This window comes from Chanos chanos, chromosome 9, assembly GCF_902362185.1.
Source record: "Chanos chanos chromosome 9, fChaCha1.1, whole genome shotgun sequence".
NCBI classification, from domain to species: domain Eukaryota; kingdom Metazoa; phylum Chordata; class Actinopteri; order Gonorynchiformes; family Chanidae; genus Chanos; species Chanos chanos.
The window spans coordinates 17,350,166-17,370,956 of record NC_044503.1 but is presented as its reverse complement, the minus strand read 5'-3'; the positions used below and the strand labels follow the sequence as shown (position 1 = coordinate 17,370,956).

Here is a 20,791-nt window from a genome sequence, read left to right as displayed (position 1 = left end):
CACACATACACACAAACACAAACATACACACCACACACATGCATGCAAGCACTCATGCGCAAGCACACATGCATGGTCTAGAGTGTGCACGCGCGCGTGTGTGTATTTGTATGAGTGTGTGTGTGTTACACACCTTGGCATACTCAAACATGCGCAGGTCTGTGTACATGCTCAGAGCCCTGTTGTCATATCCACTTCTCTTGTAGAGTTTGGCTGCTTCATGAAACTTGCCCTGGTAGGCATGGACATCAGCCAGGAATACATCACTGTTATTTTCCCCACGCTTCTTCCTCTCCTGTCTCACACACGCACACACATAGATGCATACACATGCAAACAAAAAGAAACAAAACATACAAACAGAAACAGAAACATACACACACCCACACGTAAAAAACACAGAGAGAGAATGAAAGGTCAGTAAGTCTGTCAAAAACACACAAAAAGATAAAACAAACAGCATTGTTACCGTTTCAACACAGTCAAATAAAACAGCTTTTCTTCAAAACACTACGAAAATTCAAATCAGCAACTTCAGCCTATGACCGCACACACACATACAGGCAAGGTCGCCCAGTGAACAGAAGGGTCACGCAGTGAAAAACATCTACAGCCAATATCAATGATCCATTCTTTCCATTCAAAGCTGAAGACATCAGAAACATTCTTGTGAAACAAAGAGTTTTCCTTTTTCAGGCTGCTGCCTAGAGGCAAACCCAATCTTATCACAGGACAAACACACAGCAAACACATGGCCAGGGCTCAACGCCATACTCAACACACTCAACTGCCCCTTTACACTCCTGCACTCTGGAATGTTAGGGAGGATGTGTATATGTCTGTGAGGTATGTGTGTGTGTGTGTGCAGTGTGTGCATGATGTGGTGTGCAGTGTGTATTATTTGTGGTGTGTGTGTGTATGAATGGTGTGTGACGTGTATGTGTGGTGTGTGTGTGGTGTGTGTGTGTGTGTGTGTGGTATGTGTGTGTGTGTGTGTGTGTGTTTGTGTGTATGTGTGTGTGCATGATGTAGTGTGTATGTGTGCGCTTGTGTGTGTGTGTGTGTGTATTTGTGGTGTGTGTGTGTCTCAAAATCTGAGAGACTATGAGGTTAATACTTAATCATGAGTCTGCACTTGTCTGTCACAGAGGAACAGAAAGAGAGATAAGCAGAGAGAGAATGAGAGAGAGAAAGAGCACTCTCACAGAGGAACCGAAAGAGAGAGAAACAGAGAGAGAATGAGAGAGAAAGAGCACTCTCACAGAGGGACAGAAAGAGAGAGAATGAGAGAGAGAAAGAGCACTCTCACAGAGGGACAGAAAGAGAGAGAATGAGAGAGAGAAAGAGCACTCTCACAGAGGGACAGAAAGAGAGAGAATGAGAGAGAGAAAGAGCACTCTTACTTCAATACTGTTAATGAGCTCCAGATAACGCAGGTCTCGAACTCTGATGAAGGCCTGTGTAGGAGACAGGGTGAGAAAAAGAGAGAGAGAGAGAGAGAGAGAGAGAGAGAGAAAGGTGTAAGTTTACTGCATATGATACTTAAAACAGACTTTAGGAATCCAGACTGAAACTTTACAGTAGCTAATGTTCAGTTCATCTCTGTGACTCCACCATGCCTCTCCTTCCTCTGTGACTCCCTCTCCTCCCGCCTTTCCTCTCTCTCCCTCCCTCTCTTTCCTCTGGGCTTACTGTACAGCACTATTGTATCTGAAAGCTGGGGGTGCACCAAAAAACATTAAGATTAGCTCAGTGCTGCGTTTGGTCTTTGGGTGTGAGAACATACCCCAGTAATACCCAGCTATCTCCCTTTTCCTGGCCTTCATCCAAACGAACAGAAACTACTGGAATTCAAGCCAGCAAAAAATCCAAAGAAATATGAAAAAAAAATCAGTCAGGATCATGATATTTTCTTTCCATTCTTAAGGACAGGCCAAGAAAAGCCTGAAAAACCAAGACATCAAGGTTGACGTCATGAGTGGGTGAAATTTGATTTTGGACCACGTTTCTACAGAGATACAGACCTACAGATTTTTTGTTGTTGTTTTAAGTGTCCATTAGATATACTTATACACACACAGCCTTGCCATTTTCCATTAAAACCAATAGATAACACACAAACACACACGCACACTCAAAGGAAAGTTTAAGTGTATGCAAAGGCAGTAGCCTCTGCCATCTACTGGTGATTGGTGGTATTGCAAAGCATGCTGTGTACCAAACCTACAGTGTGGTGTGTGTGTTCATGTGAGTGAGTGTGTGTGTGTGTCTGTGACCTTCTTGGCAGTGTCAAAATCCAGTCCCTCCAGGGCTTCGGTGGCCAGGTCCCTCCAGTCACTGTCTGTCACGCCCAGGCAGGCGATCTGATATGCCTCCTTGAACATCCGTCTCTCTAAGTACTGATACATTGGAGCAGACTAAGGAGAAAGGGGAGGGAATATCAGAGGCATAGAGACTAATAATTCAACATATCAAAAGGACAATTCACCAGTCAACCAACCAACAGGCACTGAGCTATTGGTACTGAGTGATCTAACAGCACACACACACACATACAGGCACACACACACAGACCTGAGGAACCTCCACCGCAGCCATGGAGTAGACGTGCAGACAGAAGATCTTGGAGCCATTGTAGCCAACCACAAAGCCCTGCAGTTTCTGCTGGTGCACAGGGAAGGTGCTGGCTTTGATGTTCAGATACCCTCCACCCGAAAAACACAGCATGTCCTCACACTGAGTGTTCCATGCCACACTGTTTGCATTTGGCTCCTGCACACAGAAACACACAGGTACACACATACACACGCGCACACACACACACACATACAAACCCATACAGACAGACACACAAACACATGCACAGCCACAGACATACACACACATATGTACACAAACAGACACATGCATAAAGACAAATACACATACACACACACACACACACACACACACACACACACACACACACAAGATGAGAGATATAGTGAGTCCAGCTGCCTTACAGGAAGATTTTTACTACTGCTTCATGAAATTTTGTCCTCTCACAAATACACACACATATACCCCACAGTTACATCCATAAATCAGCCATGCCAGTGCACGCGCGCACGCACACACACACACACACACACACACTTACATACAGGACTGTGAGGTCTCTCACACACACTACACACAGGACTACGAGGTCTCTCACACTCACTACACACAGGACTATGAGGTCTTTCACACACACTACACACAGGACTGTTAGGTCTCTCACTCACACACTACACACAGGACTGTGAGGTCTCTTATACACACTACACACAGGACTATGAGGTCTCTCTCTCACAAACACTACACACGGGACTGTGAGGTCTCAGACCTGAAACAGCAGTTCTTTGGTGTGAATGTCATAGACCAGGCAAGTGTTGTGTTCGTCCACGACGGCCAGTTTGCTGCGGGACATGCTCATGTCTAAACATCGCACGGACGTGTTCTGTTTCAGCAGTGTGATGGCAAAGGGGTTATCCACAAAGATCTTCAGGATCTGTAGAGACAGCACACCACAGCACGTTTTCAGCCAAGGGGACTGTATTTGCACTAACTCCCCACAGACAGAATATGTACTGCACATACATTGTATCCTATACCTGTAAAAACCTTTGGAAGTGATATGATATCTAATAATATTTAATTTTATACCAAGGCTTTGAACGGGTTCAAGGAACGAAAACGAAAACCAACCAGAAACAATTGATATTTCGCTAGGAACAAAAGTGAAACCAGAAATGTTATATTTTTTAATGTTCAGAAACATTTATTTGAAATAATAGTAACCGGATAATATCGTTATGTTTTCAATTATTTATGACAACAAATTAAGATATTTTCTGCTTGCAATAACTTTGGTGCGGAGTTTACTTTCTGTCTTCCTCTGAACGTCACTCACGTCTTCGGATAGCAGACATAAATGATAGCGAAAGTGAAATGTGGTGTGGTCTCCCTGTTTGCAACCAGGGGAAGTAAATATTATGATATGCGCCTTATAAAATGTTGATATTAGACATCAACTTCATTTATGTTTGAGCCTACAATGGTAAGTGTGTTTTGGCCATATAGGCTAACTTTTCATAAAGGCTGTAGCCACATGTTACTTATTTGCATACGCTGTAAAGCTACTGTTGTAGGCTTTAAAGTAGCCTAAAACATTTTTGTTGTTGTTTGACAATTAATGACCTGGCATGAACAACCCGTGTCTTGATTTGTGTATACAGAAAAAGCCTAAATGTATAAAAGTTTATGAGCCTCGCTTGGTAGGGTACGCTCCGTGTTTTTTTTGTTGTTACTTTAGCATCCAGCAGGTGCCGGCTTTTGGCCCGAATACAGATTGGAATACAGCGCTCCCACTTAGTGCATTGCGTTTTTGTAATATTTTGTGACATTAGCGATAGAGACTATAGAGAAATATATATGATAGAAAGATCTATCAATACACATTTTATACTGTCTGAAAGACATATTGTCATGTCACACCGCCATACATGGAACGCCATTAACTGGTATTTCATTTGGTTCTAACCCACAGATATGGATACATATCTGTGTTCTAACCGGTTCGGGAATGATAAGTTGGAACGCAAAACCGGAAACGTTAAAATGCTGATTCTGCTGGGAACAAACCAACTGAAAAAAAAAAAAAACTGGTCTGAAGCCCTGTTTTATACATTTATTGCTAATGTTCTTATCCAGAACAACTTGCATACAGTTTTTAACAAACAATTTTTTTAGCAGTCTTGGTCAAAAAAACATCAACAGATTAATAGTGATAGTGGAAGTGAATAGCCACTCTCTAAACCACAGCCAAGTTTTTCCCATCACTGTCAGGAATCAAACACATCTTTTTCTGATTGCTGAGCCATGGCACTCAGCAATACGGAGAGGAAACACTGTGTGATGTGAGACATTTGAGGGAATGTCTGAATGTTGTATAAAGGTTTCAGAGACTCACAGCCCCATTTTTCAGGCCCACCAGAAGCCCCTCCCTGCCCGGCGGACCACCAATCACTTTGATGTATCGGATGAGAGACTCCATCAACCACTCCTTCTCCTTCACACTGGTGAACGACAGGCACTGCAACCTCTTTTCCTACACACACACACCACACACACATACACATGTAACACAGCAATACACTTATTAACTGCAGAACAGAAACATTCATTCATTAGTCATGAATAATTCATCAGATATACATAAATCTACAAATCCCTCTTTCATTCACTCACACATGCACACACACAGACACACACACACAAACACATGCACGTATGCATGCACACGCTCACACAGATACATAAACACACTTGCACAGCTGAGGACACTGTTCAGGATTGGTCTGTGTGTCAGATTTTGGTTGGAGCCAGATGAAGAATGAAAGTCAAATGGAAAACACTTTTCTCCCTGAGGAGACGCTTTAAGAAGAGATCATTATACTATTAAAATGACTTAGTACAGGAATCTATGAGTGAATCATACACACACACACACACACACATTCACAAAGAAAACAGAACAGATCCCAGGGTTTTAGTCAGACAGAAGTCAAGACACTTGGTTATCTTTTTAACTCCCACTGTCTGACACAGAAACCCCCACCTCCAACTCCCTCTCTCTCTCTCTCTCTCTCTCTCTCTTTCTCTCTCTCTCGCTCTCTATCTCTCTCCCTCCCCCATGGACACCCAAGCACATACACACACAGGCAAAAAGACTCACACACTCATGAAAATAAGTGGCTAATGCTGTCTGGTATCTTTGTAAGGAGACAGTAGCAACAGGCATACGGCCACAATCTTCCTCCATCTTCATCTGTTCCTCATGTAACAGTCGGTTCATCATGTAACAGTCACGTATAACCCACTGACATGGACGAAATCTCCACAACGTCTCAACTCTCCAGTGCTCCCAGACTAAATCCCCACATCGTCTCAGCTTTCCAGTACTCCCAGACTAAATCCCCACATCGTCTCAGCTTTCCAGTGCTCCCAGACTAAATCCCCACATCGTCTCAGCTTTCCAGTGCTCCCAGACTAAATCCCCACATCGTCTCAGCTTTCCAGTGCTCCCAGACTAAATCCCCACATCGTCTCAGCTTTCCAGTACTCCCAGACTAAATCCCCACATCATCTCAGCTTTCCAGTGCTCCCAGACTTAATCCCCACATCGTCTCAGCTTTCCAGTGCTCCCAGACTAAATCTACACACCATCTCTGCTTTCCAGTACTCCCAGACTAAATCCCCACATCGTCTCAGCTTTCCAGTGCTCCCAGACTAAATCCCCACATCGTCTCAGCTTTCCAGTGCTCCTAGACTAAATCTACACACCATCTCTGCTTTCCAGTGCTCCCAGATTAAATCTGCAGAGTGTTTGTCAATATTTTACACAGGCTTCAGTTCAAAGGCCTTAAAGGGCTCCCTGTCCTTACAGAGTAGAGACAAGTACATTGTGCAGACAGTTTAACAATGATTATTGAGGATCTCTTTCAGAATATTCATGACTAACAGGCTTTGCGTTTCTGATAGCCGAGGCTAGCTTTTGCAGTGGCAAACACAACAAAGAACATTAGGACTCATGGATGTGTCAATGTTCACCTTTTGAAACCAAACTCAGTTCTGGCTGAGAATTAGTTTGTGTGCTGGTTTTCCAACCAACCAAGCCCTGTCTTCATTCACCAATCAGGCTTAATGCAGCGGTCAATCAGACTCCTACCTTGAGGGGGTGCTGTGTTCCTACCTGGCACAATATGATATGTTGGGAGCAGACGACAAGCAGGTTGCACTCAAAGCGTCGACAGATCTTCTCTTTTATGCGATAGTGCATGTCGGAGGAGTCGTCGGAGAAAAGTTCGTAGATCAGGATCTTCTCAGGGAGCTGTATTGCCAGTCGACTCCTGTAGATGGCAATCTTCTTCACCAGTTCGCGACACTTTATCCTAACTGTGGTGGGGGGAGGGAGAGAGAGAGAGAGAGAGAGAGGTGAATGTTCATGTGTACCTCAGATACAAAGGTATATAGATGTCTGTCAAAATCGACATCTCAGCTCTACCACAGTTTCTCTCTCTATTTCACTCTTTTTACAAACAAATCCGCAAAAGGAGAGAGACAGACACTTTCATTCAACTTTTCTTCACTAGATCTGTCCGTCACACTGGGTACTGCACAGTCTTGGAGGTTGGAAGGAGGTGTAGAACCACAATTAGCATTCAGGACAAAGTGAGAAGTATACAGCAGAAACAGACACGCGCACACGCACCCACACACAGTGTTGTATAAAGTACCAAACAGCCATACTTGAGTTACAGTAAAGGTACTTCTCTGAAAAATGACTCAAGTAAAAATTGTAGTGTGTGTGTGTGTGTGTGTGTGTGTGTGTGTGCACCTTTCTGCTCAGTGATGAGGTGTGTGTGCTGTGAGGTGTGTATGTGTGTGCGTACCTTTCTGTTAAGTGCTGAGGTGTATGTGCTGTGAGGTGTGCGTGTGCGTATGTATGTGTGTGTGTGTACCTTTCTGTCCAGTGATGAGATGTTGAACGATGACATCTGTCATGCTGTCTCGGTAAGCGTATCAATGTGAATGCTGTGAGGTGTGTGTACTTTTCTGTTCAGTGATGAGATGTTGTACTACGACGTTTGTCATGCTGTCTCCATAAGTGTATTGGTGTGCATGTGCTGTGAGTGTGTGTGTTTGTGTGTGTACCTTTTTGTTCAGTGATGAGATGTTGAACGATGACATCTGTCATGCTGTCTCGGTAAGCGTATCGGTCTTTGTAAAGGCCATGCACTGTGCTGAAAATGAGCTGGAAAAAAGCGATTGTGCCGTCTTGACAACCCAACACCTGAAACAGGAATACAACACCCCCCTGGTTCAGAGACATGCAAACCTCCACAAATACAAAGCACTCAAATGGTGTACAATGTCAGTAACAATGTCAGCTTCCCCTGTAAGTTATGGCATTGCCACTTGTATTGGTCTACCACTGTCCAATATACAAACCAAATAAAAAAGATAAGGTACTAACTCCTCACAGCATCCTGTCATGTTAACATCCTGTCATGTTAACATCCTGTCATGTTAAAAACAGATGTGTGGTTACACAGATTTCAGAGCGTGCATTTTTTAAAGATGAATTATATGAATATGAATAATTAATGGTGGCTATATGCATTTACTCAAATCATGGATGTGAGAAGTCCCTGCTCTTAAAAACAGGGCTGTCTGCTCTTCATCTTTCTGTTTGCAACATGTCTTCCTCATTCAACGCGTTCACACACAGACGCACACATTTTCTCTCTGTTCCTCTCTCTCTCTCTCTCTTTCTCACACACACACACACACACACACACATTTTGACTCTCTGTCTCACTGTCTCTCTCTCTCGCTCTCTATCACACACACAAACACACACACATTAACACTTGTCATGGTTCCTAAAAATGGGTCCATATCAGTGAAACAGTCACACTTGCTTTCTTCCCTTGTTCACTGAGCAGATGTCGTGTGTTAGATGTGTGAAGTGGAGGGCATGTGTTATACCAGGAAAGAAGAGGAGCAATCCTCTTCTCACTGACACACCTAAAGCTTCAGTCAGACAGGCCCTGGGCCAGGTCTATCTCCTGACAGAGCGCTTTTAAGAAACACTGCACCTTCAGACATGCCAAGATTAACCTCATTTGCATATGCATGACAATATAAGCAGTGATAGGTCCATTCAAGAAACCTCATGAACTAACCAATGACTGGCTGTTTCAGTCCCCATAGGCATAAGGGAAGAGGTTCTGGGGGGGTATTCTAGAAAGCAGGTTTAGTGAAAACTAAAGTTAACTCAGAGTACGTAGTAAACCTCCTAACAGAAGAGCCCTATGGCTTCATTCTCCTAACAAAACAAAGCCATGGCGCTCTTCTACTAGGAGGTTTACTACTTTGAGTTAACTAACTCAGAGTTTTCACTAAACCCGCTTTCTGGAATACACCCCCGGGACATGTTTCGACAATTTAATAATATTTACCCATCGAGTGACATGGCGGTTACTATAAATGTTCTCTTTTAGATTACTGAATTATGAAGCATATTGATGGCCAAGGAGTCATCAGTCGTTGACATACTTGTGAGAGAAAACAGATGCACGTCTTGCTGAAGCATGTGGAAAGTCAGCCAGAAGCCCAGAGCTCTGTAAACGTTTACAGGCCTTTAATATGAATGATGATCTAAGCAAATCTGTACCACAGCAGACGGCAAAGCCAAATCAACGTTTTTAATTTAATACGTGACCATACATACTTAGTTAGCACACGTTTTTGTTTTCCTGTTTTATTGGCTATAGCAGGCAACATTCAATACTTTGATCCCGCAAAATCAGACTGAAGAAAACTGAAGGCTTGCCTTCTATTAACAAAACAGTAATGTTAAAACTGATGGTTGAACAGGACAAATGCGTGTTCCTTATAAACAGCCCAAACTTCATTAGTACAGCACTCAAACTTGACTAATGCTAATAGCTAGAGGCTAATGAAGCACAAACAAACGAGGCTTATGCTATGCTCACACACTCCACTGGCCAATCCAACAGTGCAGTCCACACACTGCAAAACATACTCTAAACAGTCCATATTCTACAGCAAAAAGTTTTAATGTTCATGTACTTCATTGCTGCCAAGCCAACAGTGCTGTCTACACACTGCAAAACATGATTTAAAACAGTCCGTGGTAATGTCATGGCAGTGGTGATGGTGTCTGTGCTCACGCAGCCGTGTCTGTGGTAATGTCATGGCAGTGGTGATGGGGTCTGTGTTCATGCGGCCGTGTCTGTGGTAATGTCATGGCAGTGGTGATGGGTCTGTGTTCATGCGGCCATGTCTGTGGTAATGTCATGGCAGTGGTGATGGGGTCTGTGTTCACGCGGCCATGTCTGTGGTAATGTCATGGCAGTGGTGACGGGGTCTGTGCTCACGCGGCCATGTCTGTGGTAATGTCATGGCAGTGGTGATGGGTCTGTGTTTATGCGTACGTGTCTGTGGTAATGTCATGGCAGTGGTGATGGGGTCTGTGTTCATGCGGCCGTGTCTGTGGTAATGTCATGGCAGTGGTGATGGGTCTGTGTTTATGCGTACATGTCTGTGGTAATGTCATGGCAGTGGTGATGGGTCTGTGTTCATGCGTACATGTCTGTGGTAATGTCATGGCAGTGGTGATGGGGTCTGTGTTCATGCGTCCGTGTCTGTGGTAATGTCATGGCAGTGGTGATGGGTCTGTGTTCATGCGGCCGTGTCTGTGGTAATGTCACGGCAGTGGTGATGGGTCTGTGTTTATGCGTACATGTCTGTGGTAATGTCATGGCAGTGGTGATGGGTCTGTGTTCATGCGTCCGTGTCTGTGGTAATGTCATGGCAGTGGTGACGGGTCTGTGTTTATGCGTACATGTCTGTGGTAATGTCATGGCAGTGGTGATGGGTCTGTGTTCATGCGTACATGTCTGTGGTAATGTCATGGCAGTGGTGATGGGTCTGTGTTTATGCGTACATGTCTGTGGTAATGTCATGGCAGTGGTGATGGGGTCTGTGTTCACGCGTCCGTGTCTGTGGTAATGTCATGGCAGTGGTGATGGGTCTGTGTTCATGCGTACGTGTCTGTGGTAATGTCATGGCAGTGGTGATGGGTCTGTGTTCATGCGTCCGTGTCTGTGGTAATGTCATGGCAGTGGTGATGGGGTCTGTGTTCATGCGTCCGTGTCTGTGGTAATGTCATGGCAGTGGTGATGGGGTCTGTGTTTATGCGTACATGTCTGTGGTAATGTCATGGCAGTGGTGATGGGGTCTGTGTTCACGCGTACATGTCTGTGGTAATGTCACGGCAGTGGTGATGGGTCTGTGTTCACGCGGCCATGTCTGTGGTAATGTCATGGCAGTGGTGATGGGGTCTGTGTTCATGCGTACATGTCTGTGGTAATGTCATGGCAGTGGTGATGGGTCTGTGTTTATGCGTACATGTCTGTGGTAATGTCATGGCAGTGGTGATGGGGTCTGTGTTCATGCGGCCGTGTCTGTGGTAATGTCATGGCAGTGGTGATGGGTCTGTGTTCACGCGGCCATGTCTGTGGTAATGTCATGGCAGTGGTGATGGGGTCTGTGTTCATGCGGCCGTGTCTGTGGTAATGTCATGGCAGTGGTGATGGGGTCTGTGTTCACGCGGCCATGTCTGTGGTAATGTCATGGCAGTGGTGACGGGGTCTGTGTTCACGCGGCCATGTCTGTGGTAATGTCATGGCAGTGGTGATGGGTCTGTGTTTATGCGTGCATGTCTGTGGTAATGTCATGGCAGTGTTGCGGGGTCTGTGTTCATGAGGCCGTGTCTGTGGTAATGTCATGGCAGTGGTGATGGGGTCTGTGTTCATGCGTACATGTCTGTGGTAATGTCATGGCAGTGGTGATGGGGTCTGTGTTCATGCGTCCGTGTCTGTGGTAATGTCATGGCAGTGGTGATGGGGTCTGTGTTCATGCGGCCGTGTCTGTGGTAATGTCATGGCAGTGGTGATGGGTCTGTGTTCATGCGTACATGTCTGTGGTAATGTCATGGCAGTGGTGATGGGGTCTGTGTTCATGCGTCCGTGTCTGTGGTAATGTCATGGCAGTGGTGATGGGGTCTGTGTTCATGCGTACATGTCTGTGGTAATGTCATGGCAGTGGTGATGGGTCTGTGTTTATGCGTACATGTCTGTGGTAATGTCATGGCAGTGGTGATGGGTCTGTGTTCATGCGTACATGTCTGTGGTAATGTCATGGCAGTGGTGATGGGTCTGTGTTCATGCGGCCGTGTCTGTGGTAATGTCACGGCAGTGGTGATGGGTCTGTGTTTATGCGTACATGTCTGTGGTAATGTCATGGCAGTGTTGCGGGGTCTGTGTTCATGCGTACATGTCTGTGGTAATGTCATGGCAGTGTTGCGGGGTCTGTGTTCATGTGTACATGTCTGTGGTAATGTCATGGCAGTGGTGACGGGTCTGTGTTTATGCGTACGTGTCTGTGGTAATGTCATGGCAGTGGTGATGGGGTCTGTGTTCATGCGGCCGTGTCTGTGGTAATGTCATGGCAGTGGTGACGGTGTCTGTGTTTATGTGTATGTGTCTGTGGTAATGTCATGGCAGTGGTGACGGTGTCTGTGCTCACGCGTCCGTGTCTGTGGTAATGTTATGGCAGTGGTGACGGGTCTGACAGGGCCAAGACATTTACTCATGTTTGTGCACAGCTTTGTGCACTTCTGTTTCTTTTATTTTTTTTTCAATGTAAGACTAAAACTCTGGCATTATTTTTTTTCCAAAGGAATGCTGACATCTCTGTTTGTTTATTTGTTTGTGTTAGCATTGTGTTGACAGCATTATTTGAGCCCTGATGCTTCTCCTCGGCCTTACTCTCCCGCAGTACTTAAGCATTTTAACCTTTGAGCTGAGTGGACAGCCTTTTCCCTTTACTGCACACACGTTGGGAGTTAGGACGTACCACATAGTTGGAGTCAGGTTTGACACGACAGGTCCAGACCCAGGAGTTCTGCTCGCCGACGGTACCCAGACGGACTCCGTCCTTAGTGTAGAGGGAGGCCTGTTTGTCCGACCCCCCCATGACAATATACTCTCCTTTGGAGAAGTAGCTCACGCAGCAGGGGTCAAAGTTCAGGTGCCTGTCCTTCCCAATCTGAAGACAGAAGATGAGAAGAGCTCAGTGTTTCTGACCCAGTGGGACACATGCTAGATCACCACACCGTTCATTTTACCAAGCAAACACGTAACGCTCACATTCACAGTGGTGTCACGAGCACAAAAAAACCCAAACAGCTATCAATACATGTGTATGTCACTTTAACAGTCAGTTATTTTAAAATGCTGAGTACCCCTTGAAGGTTTCCAGGCATCCTGGATATTTCTGACATGTCACTCCACCTGATTGGCTGAGACAGTGGGTCATCCAGCCCTGCCTTGGCTGTTTTCAGTGCTGGGTTCATGACATGTATTACATATGTGGAATGACTGATGTGTGGAGAATGGGCTGATTCTCTGATCACTGTGACAATGTTCACGACGCCACAGAGTGGAGGGGGCTAGTTCCATTACTATGATGCTTTCAGACTTCTGTCCCAAACAGTTACATTTATTTAGCCACACACAGATGATTTCATTCATCTGCTGATGAGCTGAATCAGGCGTGTTACAGCTAGTTGGAAAGAAAATGCGCGACATCTGAAAGTTCCAGCATATGTATTGGGAAACTGCAATGTCATATACAAAGAGAGAGACTAAAAACAGAACAGAACATTCCTCTGACCTGTAAAAAAGCAAAACTCTATCCCTTTACCTGATCTATAAGAGTTGCTATGTACTGCCTTGGCGCTTTGATTGGGACTAGATTCTACCTAGAGAACAGGTTTGTGCTCTTGTCAGCCAAACAGAGAGGAAGACTCTGCCAATGTCTGTGCACTGTAGAGACCTCCACACGCTTTCTATGAGTTACAGACACTGAACAGACAAAGACTGCCTAGGCCTCCTCAGAATATTTCACTTGGGCTGCTGCCAGTGATAAACACAGGGGAAAAGAGAGAGGGAAGGAGGGACAGAGAGAAAGAGCAGGAAAGAAAGAGAGAAAGAAAAAGAGAATGCTTGTCTTTTACACTTCTGTATGTGTCTGGGTCCTGTCTCTGGACTCTGGTCTCTTCACATCAAAGCCAAAATCAGCCTATTCAGCTGTCCCTCGGGTTGCCGGCCAGAAAAAAACCCAAAACGTCCCTTCATTTTTCTAAATGCTCACTATTGTGTTGGTGCTTGGTTGTGGAGATGTGTGGGGCACAGTGTTGTGTCAGAAGGACGGAACCCCCCCAGGACTAGACGCATCTGTTTTCCCTCACACATACCCCCAGCCAGCAGCCTAAACCAGCCTCCATTCCTTTCCGCTGAAACACAAGAGCCCCGCACAATGCCAGCGCTTTTTATTGGAGACTATTAATAGCTGGGTAAGGAAAATGGCATGTTATTTTAAAGTGGAGGGATGACAGTGCTCAAGCTTTGAGCTTTCAAGACTGGTAATGAACAGCACATATTTGTCCTTAATTACTACACTTCCCATAAGCACCTGGGGGAGGGGTTAGCACATGGGTCATATGTGAGACAGTCTCTAGGGAGAGGTGAAGTGGAGGTTGTGGTTTCTATAGCAGTGCTGGGTTTGGGTTTGTCAAACATGTGAAATGTCACTCTGGTTTGTATGTAATTAACAGTGGTTGCTATGACAGCTAAAAGGGTGGGGGTAGAGATGATACACAGACCTGTTCGCTGCCCCATGGGATCTGATTTCACAAATCCAATAAGAAACACCTGTATGGTCATCAGCTATGTTTATAGGCAAAACAAATTCATAACTACATACATGTGAAAAGTGTACAGGCCTAAGGTCTTCTGTAAGCAACAGCATTATCTGTATCTCTGTGAAAAAGCCTTCCCACAGCTCAGTAGTGTAGACTGAAGAGTGAACGTGAGGCTGCTCTCTGCCGTCTGTCCTGCACTCTCTCCCAGCTGTGGGAATGTAGTCCTCTACATCTTGACATTAGTGGAATCACACCAATCAGCTGAATCATTCTCATAACACAGTTACAGCTCAGAGTTTCCCTGTGTGTGTTTGTTTCACTTACTACACACTTCACAAAGATTACGCCAGCACGCTGCTTTCACAGGGCTGGCCTGCAGCTGCCACCTCCAGAAAAAAAACAGATTAGAAAGAAAAAAAAGGGAAAAAGACATCGCTCTAATGCTGGTGACATAATGAGGAGAAGTCAGCACTCTAAATAACATTTGAGACAGCAATCACCTGGCTCACATCTGAATGAAAACGATGTTTGATTATGTGAGTGTAACGGATTTATTTTCATTCCAGCGGTTGGGGAAGGGTGGTTTAACTGCTGGGCAGACTAACTATGTATGTTTATGATCTCTTTACCACAGACTGCTGTCTGTGTTTAAGGGGCACAGCTCTGTGTGCTATGTGAATGGGGACAGACTAATTAGAGTCTGTAATGAAGGAGACATGTGAAGTGACTCATACACACACACACACACACGCACACACACATCCATCTGTATTATACACACACACACACACACACACACCTGTTTGCCACTTAGCTGGTAGAAGGACAATCTCTGTCCCCAATCTGCCACTGCCAAGATGTCATTGTGTTCATCCCTGAAAAAGACACACACACAGGCACACACACACACACACACACAAACACATACCGATTTTGGAAAAGTTCATCTCAAGATATACAAATTCAGTCTACCTTTTACATTCTTTAAAGAGACTTGAGGTAGTCTGTCAAGGTAGCCTGTAGCATCCCTCCAATCATAAACTTTTCCTGTGTTATTCCACAGCATCTTTGTCCAGTCATAACCTTTCCCTGTGTTAATGTGTCCAAATGTTATCATAACCTTTATGTTATCATAACCTTTTCTTTCCTGGGGTGAGTGACGAAAAAACTCTCTGATTTACTGCTACAGTAAATGGGTTTATCCACTTTATCCATCTTTTTTACTGATTTACTCAAAACTCATCTGTGCAGTCCTAAATTTGGTCTTTTCCGAGCTTCATCTGTGAGGTAAACTGGATCATAACTTTAAGTCGTCTTGAGTTTTCACTTTTACAGTGTTTTCAGTTACTGTGACCTATGATCCAACAGTTCCCCCTACTGGTCAATAGTGGAATAACTAGTGTACAATGCCCTCTCCCAGTGAAACGCCCAAGCCTGGAGTAAGAAAAGGTTCTCCAACAGCCTCAGACCTACAGCTGTTTTATTTTGGGTAGGAACTGAACAAGTTACTGAACATGCTAACATTCAGGAGGCACACATGCATGTAAATATTTATATTTACATACATACATACATATATATATATATATATATATATATCACTCACACACATACACATCAAAAGGCCAACATACACTGCAGATGCTTTTCCCAGCATTGACAAAACAGCATATCTTTCCACACCCTGCCACAGAATTACTCTGAAACACATTTTATAACCTCTAAAACATCTGAAACAACCTTACAACATCTCTGTGAAAACAGTTAGTGTCCTGTGTAGACTGATGACTTAACACAGGAGCATTGTAGGCGTGTGGACACAGAGTGGAATGAAAATGAAATGCTGTACTTGGTCAGATTTTTGGTTTGTTTTAGTTTGACTACATCCCTTTGAGGCTGTGAGTGTTTTTTAAACACAGACGTGTTTTGTGGTCTTACTTGGACGGGTTCCAGGCGATGGACCAGATCGGGGAGGAGGAGCCCCCAGGACGCTCGATCTTCACTTTCTCCTCTCCGTTTTTACTCCGAATACTCACCACTCCGTTCATCATGCCCAGGGCCAGGTACTGACCGTCATTGGTCCAGCTGGGTTCACGCACAAACACAGACAGTAAAAATCACCTGAACTCAAAGAGAGGCCATGAAGTCAAAACATAAAGTCCACATTGGACAGAAACTCTCCCATGAAGATCAGACACATGTACTTGAACTGTCATGGTTTCACTGTCCAGAAACACTGGCAAACATTCTCTGTTGTGTGGGCATTTTTTCCTCACTAGTTTTTCAAACTCACCCACAGCAGGTGATCTTACTGCTGACCTTGTGCTTGGACACAGATTTCTGCTCTGGAGACCACAGACCTGGTAAGGAGAGTGATCATAACCACCGTTAGTGTGTGACAGAACTCTCCCTCTGTTTCATACACTGTCTCTCTCCGTCTCACACTTACCAAAGTCCCCAGAGGAGCAGGAGGCCAGCTGGTGTGTGACAGGATTATAGGCAACACACTGGATTGAGTCATTATGACTGAGAAAGATACAACACATTATAATAATGTAATCATAAAACAATACAACACAGCCAAGCAGAGCATGGTGTGATCATGACAGTATCAGAACAAAACAAACAGAAGCAAAGCACTGGCTTATATGCGTATAATCATAAAGTAATAAATGCACACCTCATTTCATGAAATGCATTTGTGAATAGATGGTGAATAGTTAAATATATAATTATGCATTTGTTTATTTAATTATTTACTTCATTTATTTCAATGTTTTGGGTAGTATAAACATAGTGAAACACCTGAATCTGCTACCACTGTCCTTCGGTAAAGTGAATCCAGCATCGCTGCAAATGACAGCTCATACAGTGTATGTCGGGAGTCAGTGTGCATCGCGAGTCAGGGTGTGTCAGGAGTCAATGCATGTCGGGAGTCAGGGTGTGTCAGGAGTCAATGCGTGTCGGGAGTCAGGGTGTGGCAGGAGTCAGGGTGTGTCAGGAGTGTAGTCAGTGCAGAGAGGGTAAGTGGAGGAGCAAAGACGGGATCAGTGTGCCAAGCTGACTGAAACACTAGCTTCACTGCACAGCTCTGACTCTGTGTGAGTCCACTTCTGTTAACATGGCCGAGAAGGCTGAGGACCATCTCAGTGAGCCTTAGAAATCTCTCAGCCTGATCTGAGTCATAAGTCACTATGTGTCTGCACCACCCTGTTCCGCTAACAGCACTGTAAAGCACTATAAAACACTTTAAAGCACGGTCAGGAGGGCGCTTCAAAGAAAGGGGGTGAGGGAAGACGCAGCCTGACATTTCAGGGCCAGGACACTCACGTGTATTTGAGAATTCCCTCCAGTTTCGACGTCCAGATGATGATGCTCTTATCGGCCGAGCCGGACGCAAACCGTTTGCCTGGAGGGAGAAATGAGACAATCAGAGTCCACACAGAGGGAAGAGCATTATGGGAAAATGGAATGCTCTGAATTAACACCAACAGCTGAGAAGAGAATCAAACAGAGAAGAGTACTGCTGATAATGAGGACCAAAGCTGGTTCTCTTCCTGAGAAAATGAGAGTCCATTTGTATCTGTCCTTAAGGAAAATAGCTACATTTGGAACATACCAGAACATCTACCATAACATCTGAGCCACAACATGAGAGTATACCTGTAAACATCACTTTGAGGCAGTGTACTCACCATCTTTAGCATAGGCCACACAGTACACAGTGTCTTTATGTCCTTTAAGCGGCTGGATGAGGGTTCCGTCTGACGTGTCATAAACCTTCGACATACAAAATCATTTTCATGACATGTGTGATCTTAACCATTGTACTTTTCAAATACACAAATCTTCAGAAATGTAAACTTAAATATCTCTGTTGCCACTACCAACTCGCACCCATAGTCGATTCAGAGAATTAAAAAAGAAGAAGAAAAACAGAGAGATACTTTTGCAATGTAAGCACGTACCAGAACCCTATTTCCAGCCGCTACGATGAGCTGTGTGCCATCCGGTTTAAAGGCCAAGTCATAAATACTAAGGAAATGGAGAGATTTCAAGTAGCGTGTGAGCAGTTCACAGACATAAGTAATTATTCGACGTCAGTTTCTAATGAGACAAGACAACCAATATTTCTAGTCCACATTCTTTCAGTCCGTCACGTAAAAAACTGTTTACGTTACAAGGAAAAATATTTTTAAACCACAGTACGATATGACTCGCCCTGGTAATGTTATATTCTGACATTTCGAATGTCGGTTTAAGTTAATGGACGAAAGTTAAAGTTAGGTCATTTAACAGACCAACTTATGGCCAAATCACTAGTCGTTCAGTTACTCAGCTAGTTAGCTTCTTAATTGACTGGTTTAACTACTTATGAGTGAAAACGCTCTGATAATACTTGAGAATATAAGACCAGTAAGTGGTTTCACAATAAATTATATATAGAGAGAGGTCGCTTCAAACGCGAGAGGACAAAACAATACAGGATTCGCAAAACATCGTCAAACCCGCTAGCTATGGTTTACATAGTAACCACCGTTGCTAACCACATTTCACCTCATCGCAACGGCTCAACGTCTGCTTACACTTCTAAATATATGGAAAATACAAAGATATTACCATTGCTCAACTTTGTCACGGTCGTGAACTTTATCTATCCATGTAGGGACTGCACGCATTATTGCTTGTCAATAAATTAGCTGTGATTTGGAGCCTTAGTACCAATGATCCACAAGTCAGTTCCATAGACCGTAGAAGTATTTACATGGCTGCAGTGAGCGCCTGCGCAGTTTGAACAGGTTGCCAGAGACACAGGGTACAAATCCTCTGGTGATCGTTCCAATACGTAGCATGCTCGGGTCTGCGTAACACTATAGAGTTGATTTTCTTTAATACAATCTGCTGAGTAAAATTTTGAGAGGAGCAGTGATTTGCAGATCAGCAAAAGCACGTGCATTGCGTTACAGAATGCTGACTTCCTTATTACAGTACTGTTGTGGAAGGGATGCAATGTTTCTATCACAAAGATTGTCTTCCAAAAATCTCTATGAGCCTACTGTGTTTTACGTGAATTGCAGGTGTCTGAAAGTATTTAGTATGGAGAAAGTGAAGGAAAAGGGCACAAAGATCCATAAGACTGTGGGTGGCATGAGATTGTGGAAGTCTCTTCATTGGCTCTGTGCACAGTATTGACACAAAAACAAACAAAAAACCAACCCACCAAAAAAAAAAAGCAGGTAATGGAAAGGAAGAGTTGTGAGATTTACTGTCTGAATTTCTGTCACTGCTGGTAACATAAGGTACTGCTTATTACACAAGCAGCCCAGTCTTCCCTACACGGGGACTAGGTTCACTGAGACCTTTAGTGCATATTCAGATTTTATGCACTTGTAAATACCTGAAAGGTACAAACCACAAAAAAACAGTAAATGCATGCCAGAAGCAGTCGATGATCAACCATTATTTACCTCTTTCAGTTGCTAAAAATTACTCCCTCAAGCACAATTACTAGTTACTTTTCAGATTTTAAAAGTCATATTTTCTAGGCATCAAGTAGGAAGTGTGATTTCTGTCGATTCTATTCTGTCTGATTCCGTCCTGACAGTCCAGTCTACCAAAGATGTCTCTTCAGAGAACATTGTCCTGTAACAAAACCATGTACGTGGCTTCTCAGCCCAGACACTGGAAGGCTGTCTGCATCTTTAAAGAGCAGCTCTCTGCTGGATGACAGCATTAAAAGTTCCTTAACGCTGATGACAGAGAGCAGTGAGAGTGGCTGAGCAGCCTGAGAATATGGGTCTGCAGTCAGACAGAGGTCATGAAGTCATGTATGTGATCACACTGACAGGCATCATCGACAGGCACAATTCTGTGCTGTGTGGAAAATTTACCAACAGTGTTCCACAGATGCCTCTGATAGATACCTTGATTGCCCAGGTCAGATTCTGGGCCAACAAAACGGTGATGCTGAGTATTCACCCACAAAGACCGGATCATCCTCTGTGAAGACAACAACATACATAGGTTTATGGATGAAAAGCGAACCAAAGTGAGATGTCAAACCACCAGCCAAGACTTCTCATCATCCTAGCCCAGAAGGACATTCCTAATGTGGATTAAGAACAGTCCTGTAAGATGTTTTAATATTAGTAGTTGCAGTAGTAGTAGAAGAAGTAGTAGTAGTAGTATTTCCACCTCTCCTATGCAGAAACCTTTAATCATAGCCTCTTCTTTCTAGATTTGCTTGCAAAGATTTACGGTAGCTGTTTAAGAATGAAAAAGCATATTTGCAAAATGACCCATATCTAATTACTGCAAGCACATAAAATATCTCTTTTTTTCTGCGTGCCCATGACACTACGTCTGTGGAACGACAATCTCACAATGAGGAACATGGAACTGGACAGAAAA

The 20,791-nt window shown here is 44.2% G+C and overlaps 1 protein-coding gene across 1 annotated transcript in view; it reads right to left on the bottom strand.

The window, feature by feature from the left end:
• ift122 (intraflagellar transport 122 homolog (Chlamydomonas)) overlaps positions 1-16,906 on the bottom strand; it is a 25,781-nt gene extending 8,875 nt beyond the window's left edge. Inside the window, exons 1-13 of the mRNA XM_030785047.1 lie at positions 16,830-16,906; positions 16,674-16,740; positions 16,319-16,465; positions 15,180-15,255; positions 12,532-12,723; positions 7,738-7,876; positions 6,776-6,978; positions 4,994-5,131; positions 3,368-3,532; positions 2,575-2,772; positions 2,277-2,417; positions 1,404-1,457; positions 134-295 (exon numbers count right to left, since the gene is read on the bottom strand). Of these exons, the coding sequence (XP_030640907.1) occupies positions 134-295; positions 1,404-1,457; positions 2,277-2,417; positions 2,575-2,772; positions 3,368-3,532; positions 4,994-5,131; positions 6,776-6,978; positions 7,738-7,876; positions 12,532-12,723; positions 15,180-15,255; positions 16,319-16,431 (1,581 nt within the window). The 5' untranslated portion in view covers positions 16,432-16,465; positions 16,674-16,740; positions 16,830-16,906. The remainder of the gene's footprint in view (positions 1-133; positions 296-1,403; positions 1,458-2,276; positions 2,418-2,574; positions 2,773-3,367; positions 3,533-4,993; positions 5,132-6,775; positions 6,979-7,737; positions 7,877-12,531; positions 12,724-15,179; positions 15,256-16,318; positions 16,466-16,673; positions 16,741-16,829) is intronic.
• Between the last annotated feature and the right edge of the window lie 3,885 nt (positions 16,907-20,791).